Genomic DNA, 25084 nt, shown 5'->3' with positions numbered 1-25084 from the left:
CGAGCTCTCAGTCCGCGGGAGACAGGTGCTGTGGCCGCGCGGCGGCGCCCCCGAGGGGAGGTCCCGGAGTGCCCGCCCTCACCCGCCTTGTCTACGCCCCTCCCCTTGACTCCCCTCCCCCCGCCGTCCGCAGCCACCGGTCGCCAGCGATCCCGCTCCCGGGTCCCCAGGCAGACCCAGAGTGCGCGCGTCGACGTGTGGGGACACTTGCTGACCTGACCCTGGAGATCGCCCGGGTTTGCCCTTCCCCCATCAGCCGCGATTCCCTGGCCCACGACCCTGAGTCCGGGAAACTCATCGGGTCGGGGTAGGGTCCCCGGGGACCCGGGCCAGCTCCCGGCGCGACGATGGAAGAGCAGCAGCGCGCGCGCTCGCACACGGTCACCACCACTACCAGCTCCTTCGCGGAGAACTTCTCCACCACCAGCAGCTCCTTCGCTTACGACCGAGAGTTCCTCCGCACCCCGCCTGGGCTCCTGATCGTGGCCGAGATCGTAAGTGTCGGGCCGGGCCGGGCTGGGCCGGGCGCAGGGAGGCAGGTGGACTCGGCAAGCTCGCGCGCCTCCAGCTCCGCCCACCGAGCTGGCTCCGATCTTCCCGCGGGCTCCGGGAGCACTCTTGAGCCCAGCTTCGACTTTCTAAAGTGCAAAACGCACATCCAGGTTCTTTCACCTGAGGCTCTCCTGGAGACCAGGGTCTTGACCCCCCCCCCCGGATGTCTGTTGTGGGAGGCATCCCAGCTTACTGTTTTCATTCCACGGTGGTGGCCTTTCCCCGAGAGCCGGATACTTCGGTGTGCGTTTATTGATCTTGGGTGTCCGGAATACCTAGGGCCTCCCTCACCTGACCTCGTGCATGGGTCCCTAAAAACAAAGCTTTTCACAAACTGACCCTTCCAGAGTGCTGGGCTGGGACCCAGAGATTTACGTGCCAGTCGGATGCTCTAACACTGAGCCGCACCCCCAGTTCTAAAAGTTTTCCTATTATAAATTATAAAACAGAGAACTTTTTCGTCATTATATTCCTGTAGTCAAACTGAGATGGATCAAGAACATTTCGCCGAATAAATCTGAGAATCCAGCCTCTTTGAGACCTTGAGAGCCGCTATACCGGACCCGAGCACATCCTGGTGGGGGCTGGGCACGTGCCTGGAAGGGAGGCAGGGCTTGTACGTGCTGTTCCTGGGAAGCCGGGCCTTCCGCCTGGAGTTCTGTTGACTATTTGCGGCCACTATCTATTATTGTCTTTGCCCTCTGCCAGGGTGTCAGTCCTGAAGAACCTTCTGAGCTTGTGTAGTCTCCGAAGCGCTCTCCGGTGAGGTCTGTTACAAGTAAGCTTATTTTACATGCGAGGAAACTGAGGTTCAGCGAGGCGAAGGAAGTTTACTAGTGTTGGCAGAGCTGAGATTCAAACCCACATCTGCGTTTTTCTTGCTATCTATTCTTACCTGCTAAGGAGAGTCACTCCCAGTCTAATAGGAGTCCCCCTTTCTGCTGCATCTCGGACCCAAGGAAGCATTTGTAAAATTGAAAAATCCAGCCCACATGAAAGCTAGAGAAAGCGGAGAGGTCGTGGCGTGCAATGGCTGAGTCGTGCACCGACCCTCTGAGAAACCTTCAGCAGCCCCTGTGCGGATCCTGGAAGCTGGCTGGCTCAAGGCTCAAATCAGACCCACCCAATCAGCTTCCACAGAATGTTGGGAAAGTGTTGGCTTAGCTCATCTCTAAAGTGGTTGGCCCGGCCAGCCCCAGGGGGATCTGCAGCCCTGTTGCGAGGGAGGCCGAGTCAGGGCCTGGCGTTCAAGAGCTCAACAAATATTTGCTGTGTGAGTGAGTGAGTTGGCAGGCTCTCCTGCTTCAGCAAAGCAAACAGACGCTCAAGTGACTGAGTCGGGGCTTCTGAGGGGTAGCTCGGACCACCACCTCTTGGTGGGCTTCTGAGGGGTAGCTCGGACCACCACCTCTTGGTGGGCTTCTGAGGGGTAGCTCGGACCACCACCTCTTGGTGGGCTTCTGAGGGGTAGCTCGGACCGCCACCTCTTGGTGTTGTCTGGTTTGCTTGCCCACGCGCTCTCCGTTCTGAAAACATGAAAGCCAAAGAACTGGAAAGGCTCCTTCATCCCATCACTAAGACGAACTACTGTTGGTGGGTCGGTATGGGTCTATGGGCTGCAGTGAGCTAGCTCCTTGGTACGGTTTTGGGTTTGGGTGTATGCGTGTACGTGAGCATGCGTGGCTATGTTCATGTAGGTGTGGTGGACGCCGGAGAGCAGCATGCGGATGTCTTCACATATCTCGTCTTTATTTGGGAGAAGGCGTGGCCTGTGGAGGTCTGAGGACACTTATGGCAGCCTATTCTCTCCTTCCGCTAAGTTGTCCCTGGAACTTGAAGCACTTTGACAGAATTGGTGGCAAATACTTTTATCCATCTTACCAACTCTCCACCTTATTTTCTGAGATACAGTCTCTCATTGAACCCGGGCATTTCGTTGGGATTCTGGGATCCACCCACCTGTCTCAAACCCCGAACACTGGCATTATAGGCACCCAGATTTATACTTGGGTGCTGGGGATCCGACGTCAGGACTTATGCAGCAGGCACTTCGTCCACTGAGCCATCTCCCCAATCTCTACCCACCTTTGTCAGATATAACAGCGCCTGTGTTAAAGTCAAATTGGCTGGACAGTGTTGACAGCACTTTATTCCCAGCACTTGGGAGGCAGAGGCAGGTGGATCCCTGTGAGTTCAGGGCCTATCTGGTTTACAGAGTGAGTTCTAGGATAGGCGGAGTTCTAGGATTGTCTCAAAAAACCTAAATAAATAAATAGCCAAATAATGTTACAGGCAGGAAAACACAAATTTCTCTCTCTGTCTCCATACCTAATGGTAGCCGTGTTCAGATCTCTTGGAGCTTTGGAACATATTTTTCTTTTATTCTGTTTATTTATCTGGCAGCCTTGAGTGTGGAGGTTAGAGGTCACTGAGGGGATCCGTTCTCAGCACTACGTTGGATCCTGGGATTAAAGGGCCTTGCCAGCCAGCACCGTTACTACTAAACTACTTTGCTGTCTCTGAATAACATGTTTATGGTACCGTGTCTTGGAATTCGTTGCTGATCTCTGAATAAAATGTCCCCCATTGTCTCAGATATTTGGAAACTTGGTCCCTAACTAATGGCACTGTTGGGGGGAGGGGGTCTTAGGAGGTGTGGCCTTGTTGCAGGAACTGCTGGAGATGAGCTTTAGCCTGGGGCCATTCCCATTGCCCTTTTCCATTTCTGCTCGAGGTTTAAGATGTGAGACCTCAAACTTCCCCCTTCTGCCACCACACTTTAGCCCTGCCACCATAGGGCCTAACCTTCTGGAGCCATAAGCTCCCCCTCCCCCAATCTTCTATACATTGCCTTGACCATGAGCTTTATCACAGCAAGAGAAAGACAATACAGGGACCACTGAAGTTCATCCCTGCCTGTCTTCCATGATAGCTATCAGGTGGCTTGGGTTAGACCAGGACCAGTTAACCTATGACTTGGCTATATCTTATTCAAACCATCACGGTCTAAGAAAGCCAAGGGTTCATCCTTTGGGGCGAAAGGCATAGTCGGTTGACCTCACAACTGAGCTATAGGGTAACTTATGTGGAAGTAGAGGCAAGAGGGTCAGGAAATAGAGGCCAGAGGGTCATCCTCGGTTACATAAGAAGTTCCAGGCTGGCCTGTGCCACATGAGAGCCTTTCTCAAAAGAAAAAGTTAATTCCGATTCATCTCCCCCATCCCATTAGAACGTTCTTTTTTGTATAACATGGCTTCATGTGAGGATCTTTTTTCTTCCCATGCACAGAGTACCCGGTGTGTTCTCTCAAATAAGGAAAATATAATTTAAATTTCTTAAAAAGATCAGTTTATTGTTCTAGTTTTTCTACTTTAAAAACATTTTTTAAAGATGTGTTTGTTTTATGTGTATGAGTTTTATGTATGTGGGTACATTGTCACTGTCTTCAGACACACCAGAAGACATCAGATCCCATTATAGATGGTTGTGAGCCACTGTGTGGTTGTTGGGAGTTGAACTCAGGACCTTTTAACCGCCGAACCATCTCTCCAGCCTGTCTTTCCACTTACAAAATCCAAAAACCTCCTTTTATACTTTTTTCTTCATTATGTGTGGCCTGCTGTTTACACATTTTTTCAAGTTTGCTTATTGGTGTGGGTGTATATGCATATGTGTGTAAACGAAGAGGCCTTGTGTGTTCTCTGTCACTTTCTGTGTTTCTCTGAAGCAGGGTTTCTCCCTGAATCTAGGGGCTTGCATTTCCTCAGCTTGGCTAGAAGCCAGTGATCCTCCTGCCTCCATGCCCTCCCAACTTGGGTTACAGGTGTGCAGGTGCGACTTGTTACATTGTAGGTTCTGGGATCCAAACTCCCAATCCTCTTTCCTGTTCTGTTAGAGCACTGAGCCATCCCGCCAGCCCTTATTTGCATGGATGCTTCAGTGGTTTGAATATGCTTGGCCCAAGGAGTGGCACTATTAGGAGGTGTGGCCTTGTTGGAGGAAGTGTGTCACTGTTGGGGATGGGCTTTGAGACCCTTCCTGGTAGATACTCTGCTCCTTGGCTTTCTTTGGATGAAGGTGTAGACCTCTCAGCTCCTCCTGCACCATGCCTGCCTGGATGCTGCCATGCTCTTGCCTTGATGATAATGGACTGACCCTCTGAACCTGTAAGCCAGCCCCAATTAAATGTTGTCCTTATAAGAGTTGCCTTGGTCATGGTGTCTGCTCACAGCAGTACAACCCTAAGACATGCCGTAAGAGTTTTGCATGATTTCCAGTGTTTTCTCATTCCTGCAGTGGAAGGTGAACATGCTTCTGGTTCTGGCTAACAGGACAATGCATAGCAGCTCATCTCTCCAGTAGAACTGTTGGCTAAAACGCATAGATTCATGTTATCTGTGAACATTCTGAGGTTACCTCCCCTCAAAGTTCCGCTGCTTAACGTTGTCATCGGTAGCATGTGCCGTTTATGTGCAAGCTAGAAGGACCCTTCCAACTCATACTAGAGGACCACCTGACCTGACATACCGTGTGACGACCTGAATTCAGATTCCCAGAACCCACGAAAAGCCAGACTTGGTAGGGTGTGTCTGTGACATTGGCACTCCTACAGTGAGACCAGAACACGAGACTCCCCAGGTACTCTCGAGCCAGCTCGCCTGTAGTACACGAAGCTTCAAACAACAAAGGAACCTACCTATACAAACTGGATGCAAGGTGGACTCAGGAACATGCAGACAAACATACATCATACGCTGTAACACCTCTGCCTTCCTCCCCCTCTCTGCCCATGTGTGCTTTTGGTTGTGTGTGTGTGTGTGTGTGTGTGTGTGTGTGTGTTATCTGTATCTCTGCAGAGGATGGAAGAGAGCATTTTACACATACATACTAATGAACCACCTGATATGGGTGCTGGGAACCGAATTTCAGTCCTCTGAAAGAACAGTGAGCATTCTTAACCTCTGAGCCATCTCTCCAGCCTTGAGTACTTTATTCTAAGATACTTATTTGTTCCTGAGTTAGCATCTGGATGGGAATACAGCTTCTAATGGGCTGTTCCCTGACTATCCTGAAGTATGGTGATTATCTGCAGGTGGAGGACCGTGAGTGTGTCTCTGACTTCTGCCATCCCATTTCTTAAGACATACCTGCCTCCCCTCGCTACTTCCGTTGCAAGAATTGGCTTCTATTTGAACCTTTAAAAAAAATGAAATAATTGCCTGTTGGGCTGGGGGGAATCCCTGTAGCTCAACCTACTAACACTCAAGGCTGTGCATGGTAACTCTATGTTGAAACCAAATTATAGGGGTTTCTTTCCTTTTACAGTTTCATCACAAGCTAGTAACAGCCCGGTGCTTGACCTGTGCATTGGGCGATGCTTCAATCTTGTAATTCTAACAAGCTCTTGAGACAGAATCAAAGTGATCGCAACAATCTCGGTTAATTGAATCTTTCCTGTTATTGGTGATTTTCAAATGAAGTATGGCATCCATGTAATGATGTCCCATTTTATTTACTTAACTGTCACAAGCAAGCGTAGCTGGGGGCAGGATGGGTTGGAAGGACTGAAGGCTGGCATCTGAATCTCCATCTTGTCAGCCCCCTTTTTAAAGAGTGAGGGGCCACCTCCATTTCACGGAAGTCTTTGGGGGGGGGAAGAGGCCAGTCAGTGAGGAAAAAGAAACTTGAAAAAGATGAACTATCCCCTCTCACCCCCAGCACACACACACACACACACACACACACACACACACACACACACACACACTCACAGGAGTGGTATCCTTCTGCATATAAAGTGGGAAGCATCGTGAAGTGGTAATTATCATAACACAGGAGATTCTACTGCTTGGCTAATGTCCTGTGCAGGCTAGGGACTCCTTGAAAAGGTGGGGGCTGGGAGGGACAGTTCCAGCACAAAGAATTGCTGTGAGCCTACTGTTCATTGGTAAGAACTCTTGGTGAGCCATTATTTACCTTTCGGGGTACACCATTCTGGAATTTCTGGAGTTATATGCTACTTACCCATCATTTTTTAAAACATAAACAACTCTACCTGTTTCTTGCTATGGCCATGGTGTATAATGGATTGTCCACTTGACACGATCTAATCACCTAGGAACAAGCCTCGAGGGGACTTCTCGATTGGGTTCTTTGTGATGGGAAAGCTCACCCCAAGCGTGGGCGCCAGCTTCCATCCCATGGGCTGGGATCCTCGACTGAATTAAAAGGAGAAAGTGGGTGAATTTGTGCAGGGGCCATGTTAATCTTCTCTGTATCTGCCCAATTTTACTGTATGTGCTCCCAAAGCAAGCATGTGCCCTGTTTCTTGCTGACCCTGAATACACCTGGTCCCACAGGTGATGAGCCCCATTTGTTTAAAGATTACGTTCTTTTTAGTTTTATGTCACACCTGTGTCTGTGAATGGGTCTGTGCAGTAGGCCCAGGTGCCCTCACCAGCCACAGGCATCAGGTCTCCTGGAGCTGGAGTTCCAGGCAGTCCTGAGCCACCCACAGTGGGTGCTGGGAACTGAAGTCAGGTCCTCTGCAACAGCATCGAGTGCTCTTAGCCACTGAGCTAGCTCCCCAACCTGCTGTGTGTATTTTTAAAATTAAATTCTTTCACATATTTGCTTCCCCCATCCTCTCTCTTTTTCTGTTTCTTTTCTTCACTTACGTTTTTATTCCTCCCTCCCACCTTTTTTTTTTTTTTTTGGTCTCATTTTGTGAGACAGGGTCTCATCTTGTAGCCCTGGCTACACTGAAACCCACCTATGTGTGTCTGCCTCAGGAGTTTTGGGACTAAAGGGGTACACCGTCATGTGTGACACCCTCACTCAGGCATTGAAGCATTTTTTATCATATGGATTTACATTAATGCATACGTATTATATATTATATACCCCCCCGACCAAGTTGCTTTTGTCTTTTAAAAAATATTTATTTTATTTTATGTGGGGAGGTGTTTTGCCAGCATGCCTCTGAGCACCACATGTTTGCCGGTTGCCAGAGAAAGCCAAAAGAGAGAGTTAGATACAGAGTTATTGTCAGCTGTGAGCTTCCATGTAAGTGCAAGAGCAGCCAGTGCTCTTAACCACTGAACCACCCCTCCAGGCCCCTTTACTCCATTCCTAATGACCACACAGGTTCCCCATCGAACAACACTGTAACAAACACCTTAAGCTAAAGGAATCTCTCTGGCCAGGTGGTTATGGCACAAACCCTTAGTCCCAGCACTTGTTAGGCAAGGCAAACAGAAATCTGAGTTCGAGGCCAGCCTGATCTACAGAGCAAGTTCCAGGCCCGCCAGAGGTACACAGAGAAACGGTCTTGAAAAAAATAAATAAATAAAACAAGCAAATGAAAGAGAATACCTCTCTCTGGGTCATTTTACTCTTAGCGTAGTTAGAATTAATTTGAAAGGAGGAGGGCATGGTGGGGCGTGCCCTTCATAAGGGGTGCCTGTGTGAGCATGGGAAAGGGGTTTTTTTCCTTGAGCAAGGGCAACTTAGCAAGGGCTACACCATTAAGGGAAAGGTTTCCCCTCCCCAGCCACTATTAACTACCTATAGCCCCTTGGGGGGCGGGGCTTTTGTGCCATGGTGGAATGATGTGCCGGGTCTTGGGCATTTGTTAAGCAAGTAGGCACAGCTACTGTGGGGTTGTAGGTACAAAAGCCATGTCACACCCAGGACACAGCATTTCACAGCTCTCCTTCCCTTTCCTGTGGCTCTTACATCTCTCTGCCCCCTCTTCTGCTGTTCCCTGAGCCTTGGAAGGGATGGTGCAGATGCCCCACTTAGGGCTAGAGTACAATAGCGTGTCCATTTAGCAAAGTAACAATAGTAGGCTCACCCCCCAGGGACTGTGTCCACCCTAGCCATGATTTTGTGACCAGGTTTATAGTACCAGGCACGAATCCCTGGCTTTATTGAGATATGACTCATTTGTAAAGTTGACCTTTTGTAAGGTGTACAATCCAGAGCATCATAGATGATTATAGGTTTGGACAAACTATCCCCATTATCTAATTAGAATTTCACCTCATTAAAGAGATTGCACCTGCGAACAGTCACTCCCCCATTCTTCCCATTCGTCTGCCTAAAGGGAAATCACTAACCTACTTTCTGTCTGAGGATTTGCCTGCTCTGCGCGGGGCACGTAAATGGAGTTCTGCCCCATGTGGTCCTTACTCTTCGATGGCTGTCACTTAGCATCAGGCCTCCAAGAATCATTCATGCAGCCCATAAAATGCTTGTTGCAAAAGCATGAGAGTCTGAGTTCAGATCGACAGCACCCACGTAAAAAGCCGGGTGGGGTGGGGTGTACCTGCAACCCCAGCACTAGTGAGCAGAAACAAGGGCGTCACTAACTGACCCATTTATGATGAGTTCCAGCCTCAGGAAAGACTGTCTCAAAAAAAAAAATATATATATATATATGTCACATGCATGCATACCATACACACATGCACGCACGTACGTAAGCACACACACACACACACACACACACATACACACACACGTATGCATGCACACAACACCAACCAAAATCAAAAGATATTTATCCATTCACCAGATGGCTGACATTTGAGTTGCTTCCGCATTTTGACCATTATGGAGAATGCTACTGTGAACCTTAATGGACAAACTTCTGCAGAAGACGTGTTCTTTTTGATTCTTCTGGGCATCTAGCTGAAGAAATGGAATCACATAAGGTGTGATTAATGTCTTGAGACTTATGTAATGAGACGGTTCCCAAAGCAGACGGACCACTTGGTATCCCCTGAAGGATGTGAGGGTTTCATTTCTAACCAGGTTTGGTGTGAAATATTAAAAATTTCCATCGCGCTACCGCCGGCTACTGACCCTAGCAGGCTCGCCGCCTCTGTGGCAGGTCGCTGCCACGCCAGCCCCACGCATCCAAAGTCACACATGGCTAGCTGGTTTGCACTTCTGCAAACCCAAGCTTTGTCTCTGGAACCAAGCTGAGTCGCCGTGGGAAGGAAAGCACCACACAAACAAGTAACACAATCGCTGGGCTCAGCAACTCGAATCCTAATTTGTAAGCCATTCTAAGATAAATCTTCTGATATCGGATCCACAACCCAAAGGGGTTGAGGGGCTTCCCCTACCTACATTCTAGCCTCCAACACTTCCCCCATCCAAAAGCAAGTCCTTCTCCCTGCCTCTCCCCTTCCCATCCCAGAAGTCCCGCCCACTCGCCCAGTGATTGGTTCCTAGAAATCTTTATTCATAAATACAGACCACCCCAGGGCTATCCACAACAAGGGCGCACTTTGATTCTAGCGAGCGAGCCTGTTGGGTGTGAAGTGATTTACCATTATGGGTTTGGTTCAGATATATGTGTGTGTGTGTGTGTGTGTGTGTGTGTGTGTGTGTGTGTGTGTGTGTGTATACATATACATATGTATATATATATACATATATATACATATACATATATACACACATATATATATACACACACACACACACACACACACCTTGCTTTGAGACAGGGGCTCCCTTTGGTCTGGACCTTGCACCACAGGCTAGCCTGGCTGACCACTGATCCTGGGAATCCTCTTGTCTCTGCCTCCCCATCTCTGGGATTGCAAGTATTACCAATGGACTCTTTCTCCCCTCCTAAATCTTGTGCTTGCAAAACAAGCATTTTACTGACTGACTTTCCCTCCAGGCCTGGTTTGTTTTTATCTTTACCTTTTCTCTCATACCCTGTGGTAAATTCCTCAACAAATCCTCACCTTGAAAACTTCTCTCCCTGGCTGAGGTGATTTTTTTTTTCTTTCACTTTTCTTGATAGTGGTTTTTGACAAGCACGGGTTATCTGATGAAGTTTTGTTTTATTCTTACAGAATTATGTATTTTTATCTCACGTGTATGAGTGTTTGCCTGCTTGTACGGGTGTACGTTGTGTGTACGACGTGTGTCTACACGGTGCCTCCAGAGGCCAGGAGAGGGTGTCAGATCCCTTAGAACTGGAGATACAGAGGGTCTGAGCCACCTTGTGAGTACTGGGAACTGAATCTGGGTGTCCTGAAAGAGTGGCCGGTGCTGTACCTGGGAGCCACATCTCCGACAGGAGCCGCTCATTTTGTTACATGTGTAGTTTGTCTTTTCCAGGAAAGCGTAATCAAGTCATAACCATCCACCCCTGAGCATGTTCCCCGGTCAGGTTTATACTTTCAGATCTTCAACTTATGTCTGCAATTCGTTGTAATTTTTTTAAAGGTGTATTTATTTGTTTTATGTATATGAGTACACTGTCGCTGTCTTCAGACACACCAGAAGAGGGCATCAGATCCCATTACAGATGGTTATGAGCCACCATGTGATTGCTGGGAATTGAACTCAGGACCTCTGGAAGAGTAGCCAGTGCTCTTAACCTCTGAGTCATCTCTCCAGACCTTGATTTTTTTTTTTTAATATAGTATGAGGTAAAGATTTCACTTGGGTTTTTTACATACAGCTGTCCCGTTGTCCCAGCACCACTATGAACAAGTTACCCGCCTCAGCATAGATTCAGTATCTCTAATATGAACTGTGCTTAGTGGTGGGGATATATATTTGTTTGTTTGCTTGTTTACTACAGACGGTGCCTCTTGTGTCCCAGGATGGCCTCAACTCACTGTGTGGCCAAGGGTGATCCACTTCCTGAATGCTGGGAATACAGGCATGTACCACCACACTCCGGTCACACGGTGCTGTGGATTGAACCCCAGCATGCTAGGCAAGCAACCTACCAACTGAGCTACACCTCCAGCCCTTCTTTGGGGTTTTATTTATTTGTTTAATAATTTATTTTATGTGCATTGAAGGATGTGAGGGCGTCGGATCCCCTGGAGCTGGAGTTACAGACAGTTGTAAGCAGCCATGTGGAATGCTGGGAATTGAACCCTGGTCCTTCGGAAGATCAGCCAGTGTTCTTAACTGCTGAGCCATCTTCACCAGCCCCTCCCCCCTTCTGTGTTTTGAGATGGACTCTCCCTGTGTAAGCCCAGGCTTCAGTTGTCCATCATCCTGCCTCAAGCACCCAGGTGCTACTATTCAACACCTCCACACCTAGCAGGGTCCCAACATTAGAGTCTTAAAGGTTGAAATCGCACTCGGGAGGCAGAGGCAGGTGGATCCCTGAGCCTGGCCTACAGAGTGAGTGTCAGGACTACACAGAGAAACCGGGTCTCAACCAAACAAAAACACCCAAAACAGCAACAGCAAAACCAAAATAAATAAGCAAGCAAGCGTACGGTAAGAAAGGAGAGCAGGTTTATTTAGACTTTGTAGAAGGTTAATAGGATGATTCAGCTATGGTTGTGAACGGTGCAGCTTTGAAGCCACTGTGGAATGATAACATCAACTTCCATTACTAGAAGGCTTGATTCAAAGAAAGCCTGAAAGGCCATGGGCTGGTTGATTTTCCCAGAGGTCTGAGCTTATGACCTGTGGTGAGAAACAGGCCAATCTCCAACCTCATTCCTTATCTCATAAGTGCGTTCCTTCCCATATCCCAACTCTAATTATAAGAGGTTCCACCTTGGGGTGCAGGGGTAATTCCGAGGACAAAGAGAGCTGTATTTATTTAGAAATCTGCCTTGTTTCCAGAAACAGCTGGAGGCAGCATGGACTTCTTTACATCGAAGCTGAGAATGCTACACCACTAAATCCCTATCAACGCCTGAGATCTCTCTAGAGAATAAACCTCGCTGGAAATACTCCCCTTGAGCAGGCTTGAAGGGGCTCATAGAGACAGATGCCTCAGAGGCAGCTCCTGGGTGGCCATCAGTGAAGCCACAGTCAAGAGGGTTGGTCTTATCAGCCTTGACTCCCGGTTCGCCACCAGTCTGTGAGCCATGTCTCCTGTCTCACAAGGCAAAGCGTTCCCTTTGAGTTGGAGATGTTTATGGATGACTAGAATAGCTACACTGAGTGGTCTGCTGGTGTGTGTGGGGGCGGTTTCGTGGCTCAGAGAGCTTGCTGTGCAAACGACAAGACCAGAGTTCAAGTCCTCAGGGTCTATATAAGGAGCTGGCTTCTGTAACACCAAGCTGTTGGGGTTGCGGGGGAGGGTTGGGACCCGAGACTCGCTGGCTGCCTAGCTTCATGTTCAGTGAAAGATCCTGTCCCAGGGAAGAAGGCAGAGAGTCCCCGTCTTGTCTTGGTGCCCATCCCTGAATTCACTTGTGTACAGATAGCACATGTGCTCCCTCCCAGGAACTTGGATCTAAAGGCTTTTAAGTCTGATAGGACTTTCCAGTGGTTTCTACCCCCGTCCCCCATTGCACATCATGAGCTAATTTCCCACTGCTTGGAAGCTAGTGCTGGATCTTTTTTTTTTTTTTTTTAAACTCTATTATGTGATTACATTGAACTCAAAGGTGGGAGACCAGGGCTAGGTTAGGTGGTATTGTAAGGCTTACTAACACAAATGGTGTCCGGGAAACAGCTCAGGTGGGAGGTACCATGTGGGTTCTCTTTTCCCGTTTCCAAAAGCACTGGGGCTTGGCTGCCAGGGGTCATTTTCTGGATTCGTGCAAGTGAGAAGTAGGGTAGTGTCTTTTCCTAGGCTCTCAGAGCAAGGTTTCTTCAACCCTCCTGATCTCAGGTAGCGTAGACTGGCCTTAAACACCTGATGTCCCCTCTTCTACCTCCCAAGTTCTGGATTTATACAATATCTGGCTCCCCCTTTTATCCATTTAACAACTGGCATGTCATAAAGCATTTAAACCCATATATATTATGTATGTGGTATGTATGTATGTATATGTGTATGTATATGTGGGCCTGTGGGATGGCTCAGCTGGAAAAGGTACTTGCTACCTGTCTTAGGGTTACTGTTGCTGTGATAAACACCATGACCAAAGCATGGGGAGAAAAGGCTTATTTGACTTACGAGTCCACATCACTGTTCATCATTGAAAGAAGTCAGGACAGGAACTCAAACAGGGCAGGAACCTTGAGAGACTGATGCAGAGGCCATGGAGGAGTGCTGCTTACCAGCTTGCTCAGTCTGCCTGTCAGTCAAGTGATGGCTCCACCCACAATGGGCGGGGCCCACCCCATCAATCACTATTAAGAAAAAGTCTTACAGACTTGCCGACAGCCTGTCTTACGGGGCATTTTTCTAACTGAGGATCTCTCCTCTCAAATAATTATAGCTTGAATTGATAAAAAATTAAGAAACACGCTGCCCAAGTCGTGTTGACCTGCTCACCTGGCTCCTAAACAAAATGAAGTTACAAAATGAAGAATTGTAACTGGGGTGACATCGCAAGTTATAGGGGTCTACTGACTCACAGGAAGCTTCAAATCCTGTCCTATGTGAACCTTCCCTAAGATGCTGGACTTCTAGAATGTAACAGCTCAAGGCAGGGTGAACAAGGAGGTTAATATTCCAAATCATGGCTTCTTTTCTTTCTTTTCTTTCTTTCTTCCTTCCTTCCTTTCTTTCTTTCTTTCTTTCTTCAAAAACAATAAAAAAGGGTTCTCACTGTGTGCCCCTGGCTGTTTTACAACTCAAAATGTGGACCAGGTTGGCCTTGAACTCACAACACCTCCTGCCTCTGCTTCCCAAGTGTGCCATCATGGCCAGCTAAATATGACTTTATAGACAATACCTTCACTGATCTGCTAAGGGGTCTCCAAGACCCCTTCTCTGAGATCAGAGCTCCTTCCCCTCTACAGATGTAAAGTATTTCCTCTTGTGGTGGTTATCAGCGCTCCCCCCTCCATCCCCTTATCTCTGTTGAACCTGGAAAGAACCTTTATTACCTAACGCATTTCTGTCTAATCCCTTTTCTTACCTCCGGGGAATCATTATCCTTGCTCTGTGCCCTCGGCAGCTGAGCAAACTCACAGCCCACAGAGCTGCCGTCCGCTCAGTGCCTCAGACCCCTCAACTATTTCCCGAAAACCTTTTTCTTCCTCATGCTTGGGAGATAATTATTCAGGCCACACAACTCTAGATTGACAGTTAAATGTGTGGAAGGTGTCTTTCTTCTGTCTTCCTGGTTTTGTGGCTGATAGCCAAGTTGGTGGTTAGTTGTAAACCAGAATTTGTTTCTGGTTTAATGCCTTAGCTTTTCTTTCTTTTTCTTTTCCGTTGTCTCTGTAAACAACAGCAGCCTAGCTACAATATGTCAGACAGGAGGGTTATTTGTTTAGTCATTGATATGAATTATTGATCCTTCTATTGAAAAGACTCAGCGCCTGTTTCTATTTAGAGTTTCATTTTGGTCCTGAGGTAAACGTTTGAAAGGCTGTCTTGAGAAGCCTAAGCTGACCCTGACCTAAGTGTGTTGCCAATGGTGACTTTGAACTCCTGACTTTCCTGCCTCGGCCTCCAGCTGCTGGGGTTGCAGTGCGTGTTGCCGGCTCGCTGCCATTCCCGTTTGTCTCATCTCCTCCAGAAGCCAAGTCCGAGTCATCATCTGGCGTGGCTCCCCCCGCCCCCTTCCTTCTTAAAGATATTTCAAACCCTTTTGTGGGGATCAGGTGATGCTACCTAAGTGGTGTGGACCTCACCTCAAAATCTCAGCATCCGTAAGCCCCCCCTATCTCTGTTAGTTCCAATGAGCCCGTGCTTTCTTCACCGCCTCTTGCCCGCTCACGGCTATTTCAAGTTTTATATTTTATCTATGTGCGCGTATGCGTCACTTGTGTTTGGCTGCCCATGGAGGCCAGAAGACTGTCAGATCTTTGAAGCTGAAGTTGGGGGCGGTTGCAAACTGTCTGATGTGGGTACTGGGCGTTGCCCTTCCCCTAGAAGAGCCGAAAAATGCTCTAAACGGCTGAGCCATCTCTCCACCCCCACAGGTTGGTTTCTGGTACCAGATCCATCTCACCATGCCCAAACAGTGAACACAGGAGGTCGAGTCTCCCGTGTCCTCTCTTTCCCCTTCCTGTTTAAGGAGCTGCTGATCTGAGTGATCATTCGGGGCAGCTCCCAGAAGAACTTCCGGAAGAAACTGCAGGCCACCCACCTTTTCCCCTGCTGGCTTTAGATTTTTATTTATTTACCTACTGAATAGGTAGCTAGCGTTTCCACAGCGCTGCTTCCCAGTCCTGTGGTTAGAGAGAATTGTTTAATCTTGAAGAGAGGGCAGGGGTGGGCTGGTGATGTAGCAGTTGCTGGAAGCCCAACAGGGTGGTACAGCTTAGAGGCCAGACAGAGGCCTGGGCCTCAAAGTTCAGGGTCATCCTTTGCTACATAAAAACATTCCTTCCTTCAGGATAATTATAATATAGTAACAATGTTTAGACCTGGGAGAGCAGGTAGAAAGGAACAGAATTCACTCAGCTGGAAATAGACCGAGCTTTGCTGCCTTTGAGGATGACCAGAATGGACAGATGACTGTGTCCTTTGTCTCAAGCACACAACTCTGCTTCGGTTGAGTTCATTGCCATTTTGCGAAACACCAGCTATCAGAAGATTTAGATTTCAGGCACACAATACCTGAAGTAGTTATTTTGGCTACCCGGAAGGACGTGCCCTCTGCACTTTTAACCCAGTTGGGCAAGCATCGTGTGTGTCGAAACAAAGGGGGGAACGTGGCCTAGACCAGGCCGAAATCTGTTTTTCCTCTTTTGACAGTCAAATTGCTGTGGCCTAGGGCAGGTGGATGCTACTGTGTGAGAGGTGCTGGGGATCTGACCCAGGGCTTTGGAGGTGCCACCAGCAACTGCTTGCCTTCTGCTCTCTCCTCCATAGGTGCCCTGGCTGGCACAACTAGTGTTGTGTTGTGCCTAGTACACTGGTGATCAGTACCCTTTGCTGAGTCCTTCCTGAAAGGGGCACACTCCCTGAAAGCGTTCTTATTAACTCTCCACAGTGAGATAGTTGGGGATGATGGAAATTTGACCATCCTGGTTGATTTACCTTGAATGTTACCTGAGGCTGGGTAGGAGTTTCAGCATGGCGGCGGGTAGTTAATCATGGAGGGTAAGATCTCTCAGGAAGTCACCTTTGTGGCGCAGCTGCTACCTGCCATCTCGATACCTGTACAGTTAGGACTTGAGGGTTTGTTTGTGCTGGGGTGGGGGTTGTTGGTTTGTTTGTTTGTTTGTGACAGAATCTCACTGTATGCTCCTGACAGGCCTGGAACTCACTCTGTAGTCTAGGCACCGCCGTACCAGGCAGATGAATTTATTTCTTCTTGGTGGTAACCAAGTACAGGAGAAGGTCCTGACAGACCTAGTTCGGTCATGTGGCTGCTTCTTCTGCTGGGCGTGGAAGACTCCCTTCGCGTGTGTCATTTGTTCTGTTATGTGGGGTAAACGCTCTCTACGTTCACTGGAGAGAAACACACGAAGACCTGTGGTGACTCCTTCTGGAGACATCCTCCGGTCTCACAGAGACCACTCAGAGGCTTGAAGAAAAGGGCTGTGGTGCGCAGTGACAATCTGGAAGATACAGGAGAGACCTAAACCAGGCCTTTGTGACACCAGGAGGTCAAGTCTCAACTCAGTGGCCTCGACTGTTTCTGTGGCTTTATCTTCCTTCCACCCCCACCTTTGCAAGGGAACCCTTGCTCCCGCAGTGACCAGTCAGACTTTCGGGATTTCCTGAAACTTTATCAAGGCTGACTTTCAGTTTGACTCTAAGCTCCGTTTTCCCTGGAGCTATTCTGGTGGCCACCCTTGAAAATAGCTCCCTTAGGGGCTGGAGAGAGAAGGTTCACCTGCTAAGAGCAGGTGTTGCAGAGGAACCAGGTCACATCCTAGAACCCACGTGGTGTCTCACAACCATGTGTAACTCCAGTTCCAGAGGATCTAACGCCCTCTTCTGGCCATCAAGGGTTAGGCACACAAGTAGTGCACAAATACATTGTACAAGCAAAACACATACCTATATACTTTAACTGTGTGTGTGTGTGTGTGTGTGTGTGTGTGTGTGTGTGTGTGTGTGTGTGTGTTCCCTTTAAACTGGCTAGATATAGTATTGAATAGAGTTGTCATAACCGAGGGGAGAGAGGGAAGAGAATCTGACATAGAAATCTAGATGAAAGCAAAGTTGAAATGTTTTTCTTTGTCTCCTTCTTTCTCCTCCGCCCCCTCCCTCTCTCTCTCACACACACATACACACACCAGTTTGAGAATCATGGTATCAGGGAGAGTGAACTGTAGTAACATTAAACAAACAAACAAAGTAATAAATAACAGTAGGGAACTATATACCCCATTGGATTTTTAACTGTTTCCTTTGGCTCTAGTCATTGGTTTGCTTGAGATAAGCTCTCCCTGTGTAGCCCAGGCTGCCCTCGATCTTGTAGGCTTCTTCCCTCACCAGGAAGTTAGCACCACAAGTGCACACACCATATGTGACTCTTTGTGACTCTTCATGACTCTAATTTGTTCGGGGCCAGAAAGTTGAGTTAGCGTGAGGCGGTTTCCATGTGTCCTTGGTGGAACCTCATTTGAAGAGTGCGGCCGTAGACTGTCTAATTCTGTTTACGTGTCTTCATTCTACCGGGCCTGGAAGTAAAAATATTTGGTTGAATGAATTCTCCATGCCAAAAAGGAAAAGGCCTGTCAATTGTTTTGAGGGGAAAGTTTTGTTTTTTTCCTGTCACTATTTTGGGAGCTCTCTGGTGTCTGGGCTGTTAGAACCGAAAGATTTAACAGTGGCTAATGCCTTGTTCTCAAGAAAGCAGTGATGGATGTAAGCTTAGCCTTTTCTTTCTTTTCTCTTTTTTTGAGACAGAATCACATTGTATCCTTGGCTGTCCTAAAACTCACCAAATAGAACAGGCTCAGGTCATACTCACAGAGATCCACCTGCCTCTGCCTTCAAAGTGCTGGCCCGTGCCACCATGACTGGACCAGATGCAAATTTATGCGGTTTGTTCTTGTGAGAGAACAGCTGACCCGGGGAGCCATGCCCTCTGGGGTCACAGCTAATGTAGTCGGACTCTTTGCCCTCTGACCCACTGGAAGAACAAACACAGATCCCGTGGGGAGGAAAGGAAACGGCTTTGAATCGTTCCCAGTGAAGCGTTGGTTATATACTGGAGGCGGCTTAATTTCAGGTCATGACCTAATGGTAACGTGCAAGGGACTCGCTTTCTACATGAAGATACGGTGCACGCATATTTACAGAAATAGTAGATAGTGAGTGTGGTCTCTCGGGCTGTCATCTCAGCTCTTGGTGAGCCGAGGCAGGGGGATTGAGAGATTGAAGACAGTAATAACGACAGTAATAATACATAACAGTAAGTACACGCATGAATGGTGAGGTTGACTTACGCTCTGGGGGTGACTTAGGTCTGTTCCCATATCTGTTCTTGGGCTTGCACCTAAAATGCCAGTTATATAACATACTGCTGTTAGGAGCCAGGTGGTGGGTGTAGAAGATCTCTCTATACTATTTTTGCAACCTTGTATAAGTCTATAATTTTGGGGACTGGAGAGATGGCTCAGTGGTTAAGAGCATGTATTGTTCTCCCAGAGGATCTGAGTTCAGTTCCCCACATGAGAGGTGGTTTCGAAAGTGCCTCTGACTCCAGAAGATCTGACCTACGGCCTCCTCAGACACCCACACTCACGCACACCTAAACCCCGGCCCTCATACACACACAACTAAAGCTAAAGTAAAAGGGGAGGCTTTTAAACTCTCTCAGTACTTACAGCGACTACAGCTGTGTGCAGACACATTGTGTGCTGACAGGTGTATGTTTTGGGAAACACATTACCACAGGGTTTTTATCATGTCAGAACTTAACAGATGGTGCTACAGAAACCTGGATAGCACATGTTTATATGATGCAGTCTAAGGATCCAGGCTTGTGAGGAAAACATCATGAGGTTGTCAAGTTCAAGGAAAACCACACAATCAGGAGATGTGACGGAAACTAAGATATTTGGTGCTGCTGTCAGCATAACACGCAGCACTGTCTAAATCGGGGGGAGGGCTGTTATTATCTGTGTGCACAGAAGCCAGAAGATGAGAGGTGTGTGGTCAGTGCTAACTGTTGGCTCGCTTCTGCACCGTGGCTTGAAAACAGCGATTACATCGTGCACCACTTAATTATGAAAACTTTCAAAAAGTTAACATGTAAACATTTTACATGTCTAAAATTAAAAATAACAACACATACCTTTAATCCCAACATGGGAGAGGCGGAGGCAGGAAACCAGGAACCCGAGGTCACCTTCAGCTACTTGTGGAGTTTGATGTCAGCCAGCGCTACCAATGAGACCTTGTGTCAAAAACAAACAATTTAATAACAATTAAGATGGTGGCTTGATGTGGCCTTAAGGGCCACCAGTGGTTCATTGCAGCAGGCAGAACTATTTGGCACAAGCTTGTTCTCCATGCTGCTGGTCACAGGTGCACACAGCAATTTGGAAGCCTGGCACTGTGGTCCCCCTTTGTCCTCAGCTTTCTCTTGTGTTCTTAAAGTTCAACCATGGTCAGCCTAGTGCAGGACATTCTGAGAGCTATTTGAATACCTTTTATTAGCGTCCACCACTCTAGGTGTTCGGTTTCATTACTGGTTAGTGTGATGGTTTGAATGTCAAATCTTCCTCCATAGGCTCAAGTGTTTAAGCACGTGGTCCCCAGTTGTGGGCAGTGTATTGGGAGGTTTTAGACCCTTGCAGAGGTGAGTCTTGGCTGGCTGAAGTAGGTCCGTAGTGTGAGGTGGGCATCTGGTATAGCCTGGCCTACTTCCGATTAGTTTTATGCTTCTCTTCCACACAGTGATATGCCAGGATGCTGTCTCCCACACCAGGCCAGAACCCCAGACTCAACTCCATCATAAAACTGTGAGCTACAGTAACACCTTCTCTCCGTGAATTGCTCTTGTCAGGTTTGGTCACAGAGATGAAACAAGTAACTCACATAGTTACCATTAGTCTCTAACTGACATAATCTGTTGCTTGCTGATCCAGTAGATCATTGTGGGGCTGGAGCTTATTGTGAATAAGGATCATTTCGGATCCCTGGTGGACAGGTCAGTTCCGCATGAATTGCCACACTGGCTTTCTCTCTGGGCTGGGAAGAAGCCACCTTTGAGGGCTAAATAAACCCTGAGGGATTTTTTTTAAGGCCAATTTTTAAATTATAATTATTATCTGTGTGTGTGTGTGTGTGTGTGTGTGTGTGTGTGTACATGGAGAAGAGTCAGGGGGCAATGTGGGGGAGTTAATTCTCTCCACTATGTGATCTGAGGGATCAAACTCGGGCCTCTTTACCTACTGAGTTTGCTCCCACCTCCATCCCCACCCCCACTCCACTCTGTGCCTGGATTTACTGTGCAAAGCCTTGTGGAGACTGAGTTTATCTGCAGCTTGATTAACTTGATTGGATGGAGAAACTCCTAGGAGACAGAGAGTGTTTGGGAGGGTGTTTCCACAGAGGATTAGCTAAGGGGGAGGGCCTACCTTGAATGTACACAGCAGCACCCAAACGCTCAGGCCCAGCTGGAGTATAGAACAGGAGGAGGCTGTAGGAGGGGACAAGCCTGTGCACTCTAGTGGCGCCCAGGTCCCTGTGTTACAAACCCTGCTCCTCGCACCCACTCCATCATGGTGGAAGGAGACTTTGAGAGGCGGAGCCCAGCAGAACTTCCTCTTCTTACATTGTTTCCGTTTTCACAGCATGAATGCCTTACTAACACAAAGCCTAACAAAGTAGTCTCAGCCCTGGACTCCTGGCTTTGGATTCAGGCTCTAGAGCTGAGAGCCAGGCAGGAAGGACTCTTGGTCCCTTGAAATGTCCGTATCCCACATAGATGTAGCAGTGAATATTTAAAAAAGAAAACACCAACCCTCACTATCACTCACACCATAGGGCCAAGTGGCATCTGTAGAATATTTTCATCTCAATCATCAAAAAAAGTCTCCACCCAACTCACTAAGTTTCCAATGTCCATCCCAGTCTGCCGCCGGCTACTCTCTGGTCCCAACAGCACCTGCAGCTCCCTGCTGCAGACTCTGCTCACATTCCCAGCAATTCATCAATCAGGTTTATATCAACAAATTCCCACTTCACAAAACGTCCACACAATAAACTCAGATTGATATTGGTATAAACTGCCCACCTAGATAAGTCAAATTGTCCTGTAATAATCCATCCCTTATAAGATATCCATATTTATTTAAGGCCACACAGAGGTGTATCATCTTCTTTCTCTCCTCCGATCTCTCCTACCTTTCTAAAGCTCTGCCTGTCCCGCCTTACTTTTTCACTGTCCAATCCCAGACCTTGCCTTATCTTGTGCCCGCCCTCACCTGCATATCAATCACAACTACAAGTGGAGTATTATGCAGCAAGGACACATTACTAATGCCTTCCCCTTTCTTGTGGGGTAAAGAGTACATGCTACGTTCCCTAAGTCATTAGTACCAGCCCCCATTCCTTAGGAGGTTGCTTTGAGGATTGAGATAAAACTAGATATAAAAGCATGTGATACCTAGCCAACGTGTGTGTGTGTGTGTGTGTGTGTGTGTGTGTGTGTGTTTGTTTGCAAGTACTTGTGTGTACGTGGACACTAATTCAGCGTGTGGTTGAATTAAAATATCAGGGTCCTGGAAATAAAAAAACTAATAGAATACACAAATATAGCTCGGTGTTGGCAAGATAAATAGAAATGAAATCAATTGAAATGTGCCCTGCTTCATGCACTCCCCAACCTTACAGACATGAGCAATCAAAGCCATGGTAATGATGAGGCTGGAGAGATGACTCTGGTAAGAGCATGTACTGCTCTTGCAGAGGACCCAGGTTTGGTTCCGGGCACCCATGTCGGGTAGCTTGCAATTACCAGTAACTAAAGTTCCCTGGGCAGCCAGAGCCACAGGCATCTGCATGAACACACATGCATAACTAAAATGAACAAAAATAAATCTTTTTTTTTAACGATCAGAGAGATGTGCAATGCTGTGCTATGCTTGTTTAAGTGAGTTCTGGGGGACTGGGCTTTCCATGGTCTCCATGGCTCGTGTCTGTGGTCCCACCAGTGAGAAGGAGAGGAAAGGAAGGTGCACAGGGTCCCTAGAGAGCCAGTGTGACTACATCAGGATGCTTCAAACTCAGTGAGAAAACATGAGACGGAAATGTACTTAAACTGACACCTGCCATCAACCCCTGGCCTCCACACACACCTGCTCTTGACGGCACCCTCACACGTGTACACACACATACAACTTGCCTGAGATTCCTGGTAAGATGACAGATGTGACCATGGAGAACCCGAGAAACATGGTTTCCCAGCTGACCCCTATCCAAAGTGTGATGCTGTGTTTAACATGTGACATGGGATGAATGATTCCTCTGTGGCTTTTAAAGAAATAATAAAATCTTAGTTCGTGTGATACAAACTATCATTTCCTCGGCAGATTTTATTGTGGGCCATAAAACAAAGGTTCCAGAAGGATTGAATCACTTGACAGATGGCACATAGCTAGACTGGAGTCTAACCCCAGGTCATCTGAGTGTGCATTCCACGGTCTCCGTATCCAGGACTCCGCAAACACGTCAGATCCTTGCTCCTGAGCTTCCAACGGAACAAAACGGAGGAGTTGGCTTTCATTCATGAGGGGCACTGGATGCAAACACAGCCGGCATTTCTTAAGACCACCCTAGATACCAGTGGTTCATCAAATTTGAATCAAATTCTGAAATACAAATTAGACCCTGTTCGGGGAGGCCCGTTCATTTTCAGGATGAAGAAAACAAGACTCTGTCTGAGGCTCTCTGTGGTGCCCGGAAGGTTAAGCCCGGAATGAGAAAGCCTCTTACAGTCTCTTTTACAGCAGCAATCATGAAATCACCAGGGGAGCATAAATGACCGAGGGAGCAATGGTGAGTGAGCCAGAGACTGTGACCTCCATATTCAAACCAGGGCATAGTGTATAGGGACAGCCTAGCAAGAAACGATGACCCCCGGCAGTAGTTACGGTTTTGTTTTTCTGGGTGTTTTTGGTTGTTGTTGTTGTTGTTGTTGTTTTTCAGAGAAACACTAAATCTAAAGTTTGTTTGTTCTTTTAAATTGAACTCATAAAATGTGATAAAACATCTCCAACCTATTAAAGTTTCCTTAGAAGATGATGTGTGCTCAACGCTTTGTACCATTGGACCCCCAAGGTTGAGGCTGAGCTTCCTCTTCTACTTGAGAGCTGCTAAGGAAAGCTGACAGATTCCTCCCCCCCCCCCCAGATGAGCATTGAGTAGGAAGTTTTAGAGAGCCACACCCTCCTGAAAAGATATTTAAGCTAAACCGTAGAAGGACTAAAAAGTGTCTCAGCACTGTCAGGAGGCTCTCCGGTAGGTCCCAACCAACTGTACCTTATGCTTGATCCTATGCCCTCTTGACTTCCACAGGGTCTTCATGGTGGGGAGCATGGCAGCAGGCAGGCGGGCATGGTGCTGGAGCAGTACTTACATCGACCACATCAGGAAGCAGAGAGAGGAGACACTGGGAATGGCTTTGGCTCTTGAAACCCCAAAGCCTGCCCCCAGCAACATACCTTCTCCAATAAGACCACACCTCCCAGTCCTTCTGAAGCAGTTCCACCAACTGCAGACCAAGCATGCAAATACATGAGCCCACAGGGACCATTCTTATTCAAGCTACCATACATGGTCGCTGGCACAAATGCACATAGGTACACACACACAACACCCTTTAAAAAATAAATCATGGTGGGGCTGGAAGGATGGCTCAGTGGTTAAGAGCACTAACTCAGGAGGTCCTGAGTTCAATTCCCAGCAACCACATGGTGGCTCTCAACCATCTGTATGGGATCCGATGCCCTCCTCTGGTGTGTCTGAAGACAACATAAAATAAGTAAACCTTAAAAACAAAACAAAACCATAAGCCAGTTCCATTTCTGTACATAATAAGCAATTTCAAAATATATATTTAGAAGCCTATAATATCTGTGATGTTTGTGGAACAAGACTGAAATGCCATTTAAATACAACATTCTAAATGAGAAGGATGATAAATGCTGGGCCCGGATGGACATTGCTGATAAGAAGTCAGTTCCAATCCTGTGAAATGGCTCAGGATGTCACAGTGTTTGCTGCCGAGTCTGATTATCTGAGTTCTACCCACAAGCCTATGAGGTAGAAGGACAGGACAAAACCTTAGCAAGTTGCCTTCTAGACCTCCATAGGAGCAGTCTCTCACACCCTATCCGGCTAACTAACTAACCAATCAACTGGTTATCTACAACTATGCAAGAACAGATGTCTGTTTTCTGTCAAGTAAACCCATTTAGAATAATTACAGTCCAGCTGGATGGTGGTGGAACAAACCTTTAATCCGAGCACTCGGAGCAAAGGATGGATTTCTGTGAGTTTGAAGCCAGTCTGGTCTATAGAGTGAGTTTCGGGACAGCCAGAGCTACACAAAGAAACCTTGTCCCAACAAGACAAAACAAACAGATACAGAAATAAAAACAGTCCAAATCTTAACAGTTCTATGTGGGACTACATTTTGTGTGTGTGTGTGCGTGTGTGTGAGTGTGTGATGTGATAGGTTAAATGTGAAGGCCAGCTGTGGAT

General features: G+C 47.5%; 1 protein-coding gene across 1 annotated transcript in view; it reads left to right on the top strand.

Moving 5' to 3' along the window:
• The first annotated feature begins 264 nt into the window (after positions 1-264).
• Positions 265-25084, top strand: part of CMTM8 (CKLF like MARVEL transmembrane domain containing 8) — a 51479-nt gene continuing 26659 nt past the window's right edge. Inside the window, exon 1 of the mRNA XM_080934109.1 lies at positions 265-494. Within this exon, the coding sequence (XP_080790235.1) occupies positions 348-494 (147 nt within the window). The 5' untranslated portion in view covers positions 265-347. The remainder of the gene's footprint in view (positions 495-25084) is intronic.

This window comes from Micromys minutus (genome assembly GCF_963924665.1).
Source record: "Micromys minutus genome assembly, chromosome: 21".
Taxonomy (NCBI): Eukaryota; Metazoa; Chordata; class Mammalia; order Rodentia; family Muridae; genus Micromys; species Micromys minutus.
The sequence above is the reverse complement of the archived record's forward strand: the minus strand, read 5'-3'. Positions and strand labels throughout refer to the sequence as shown.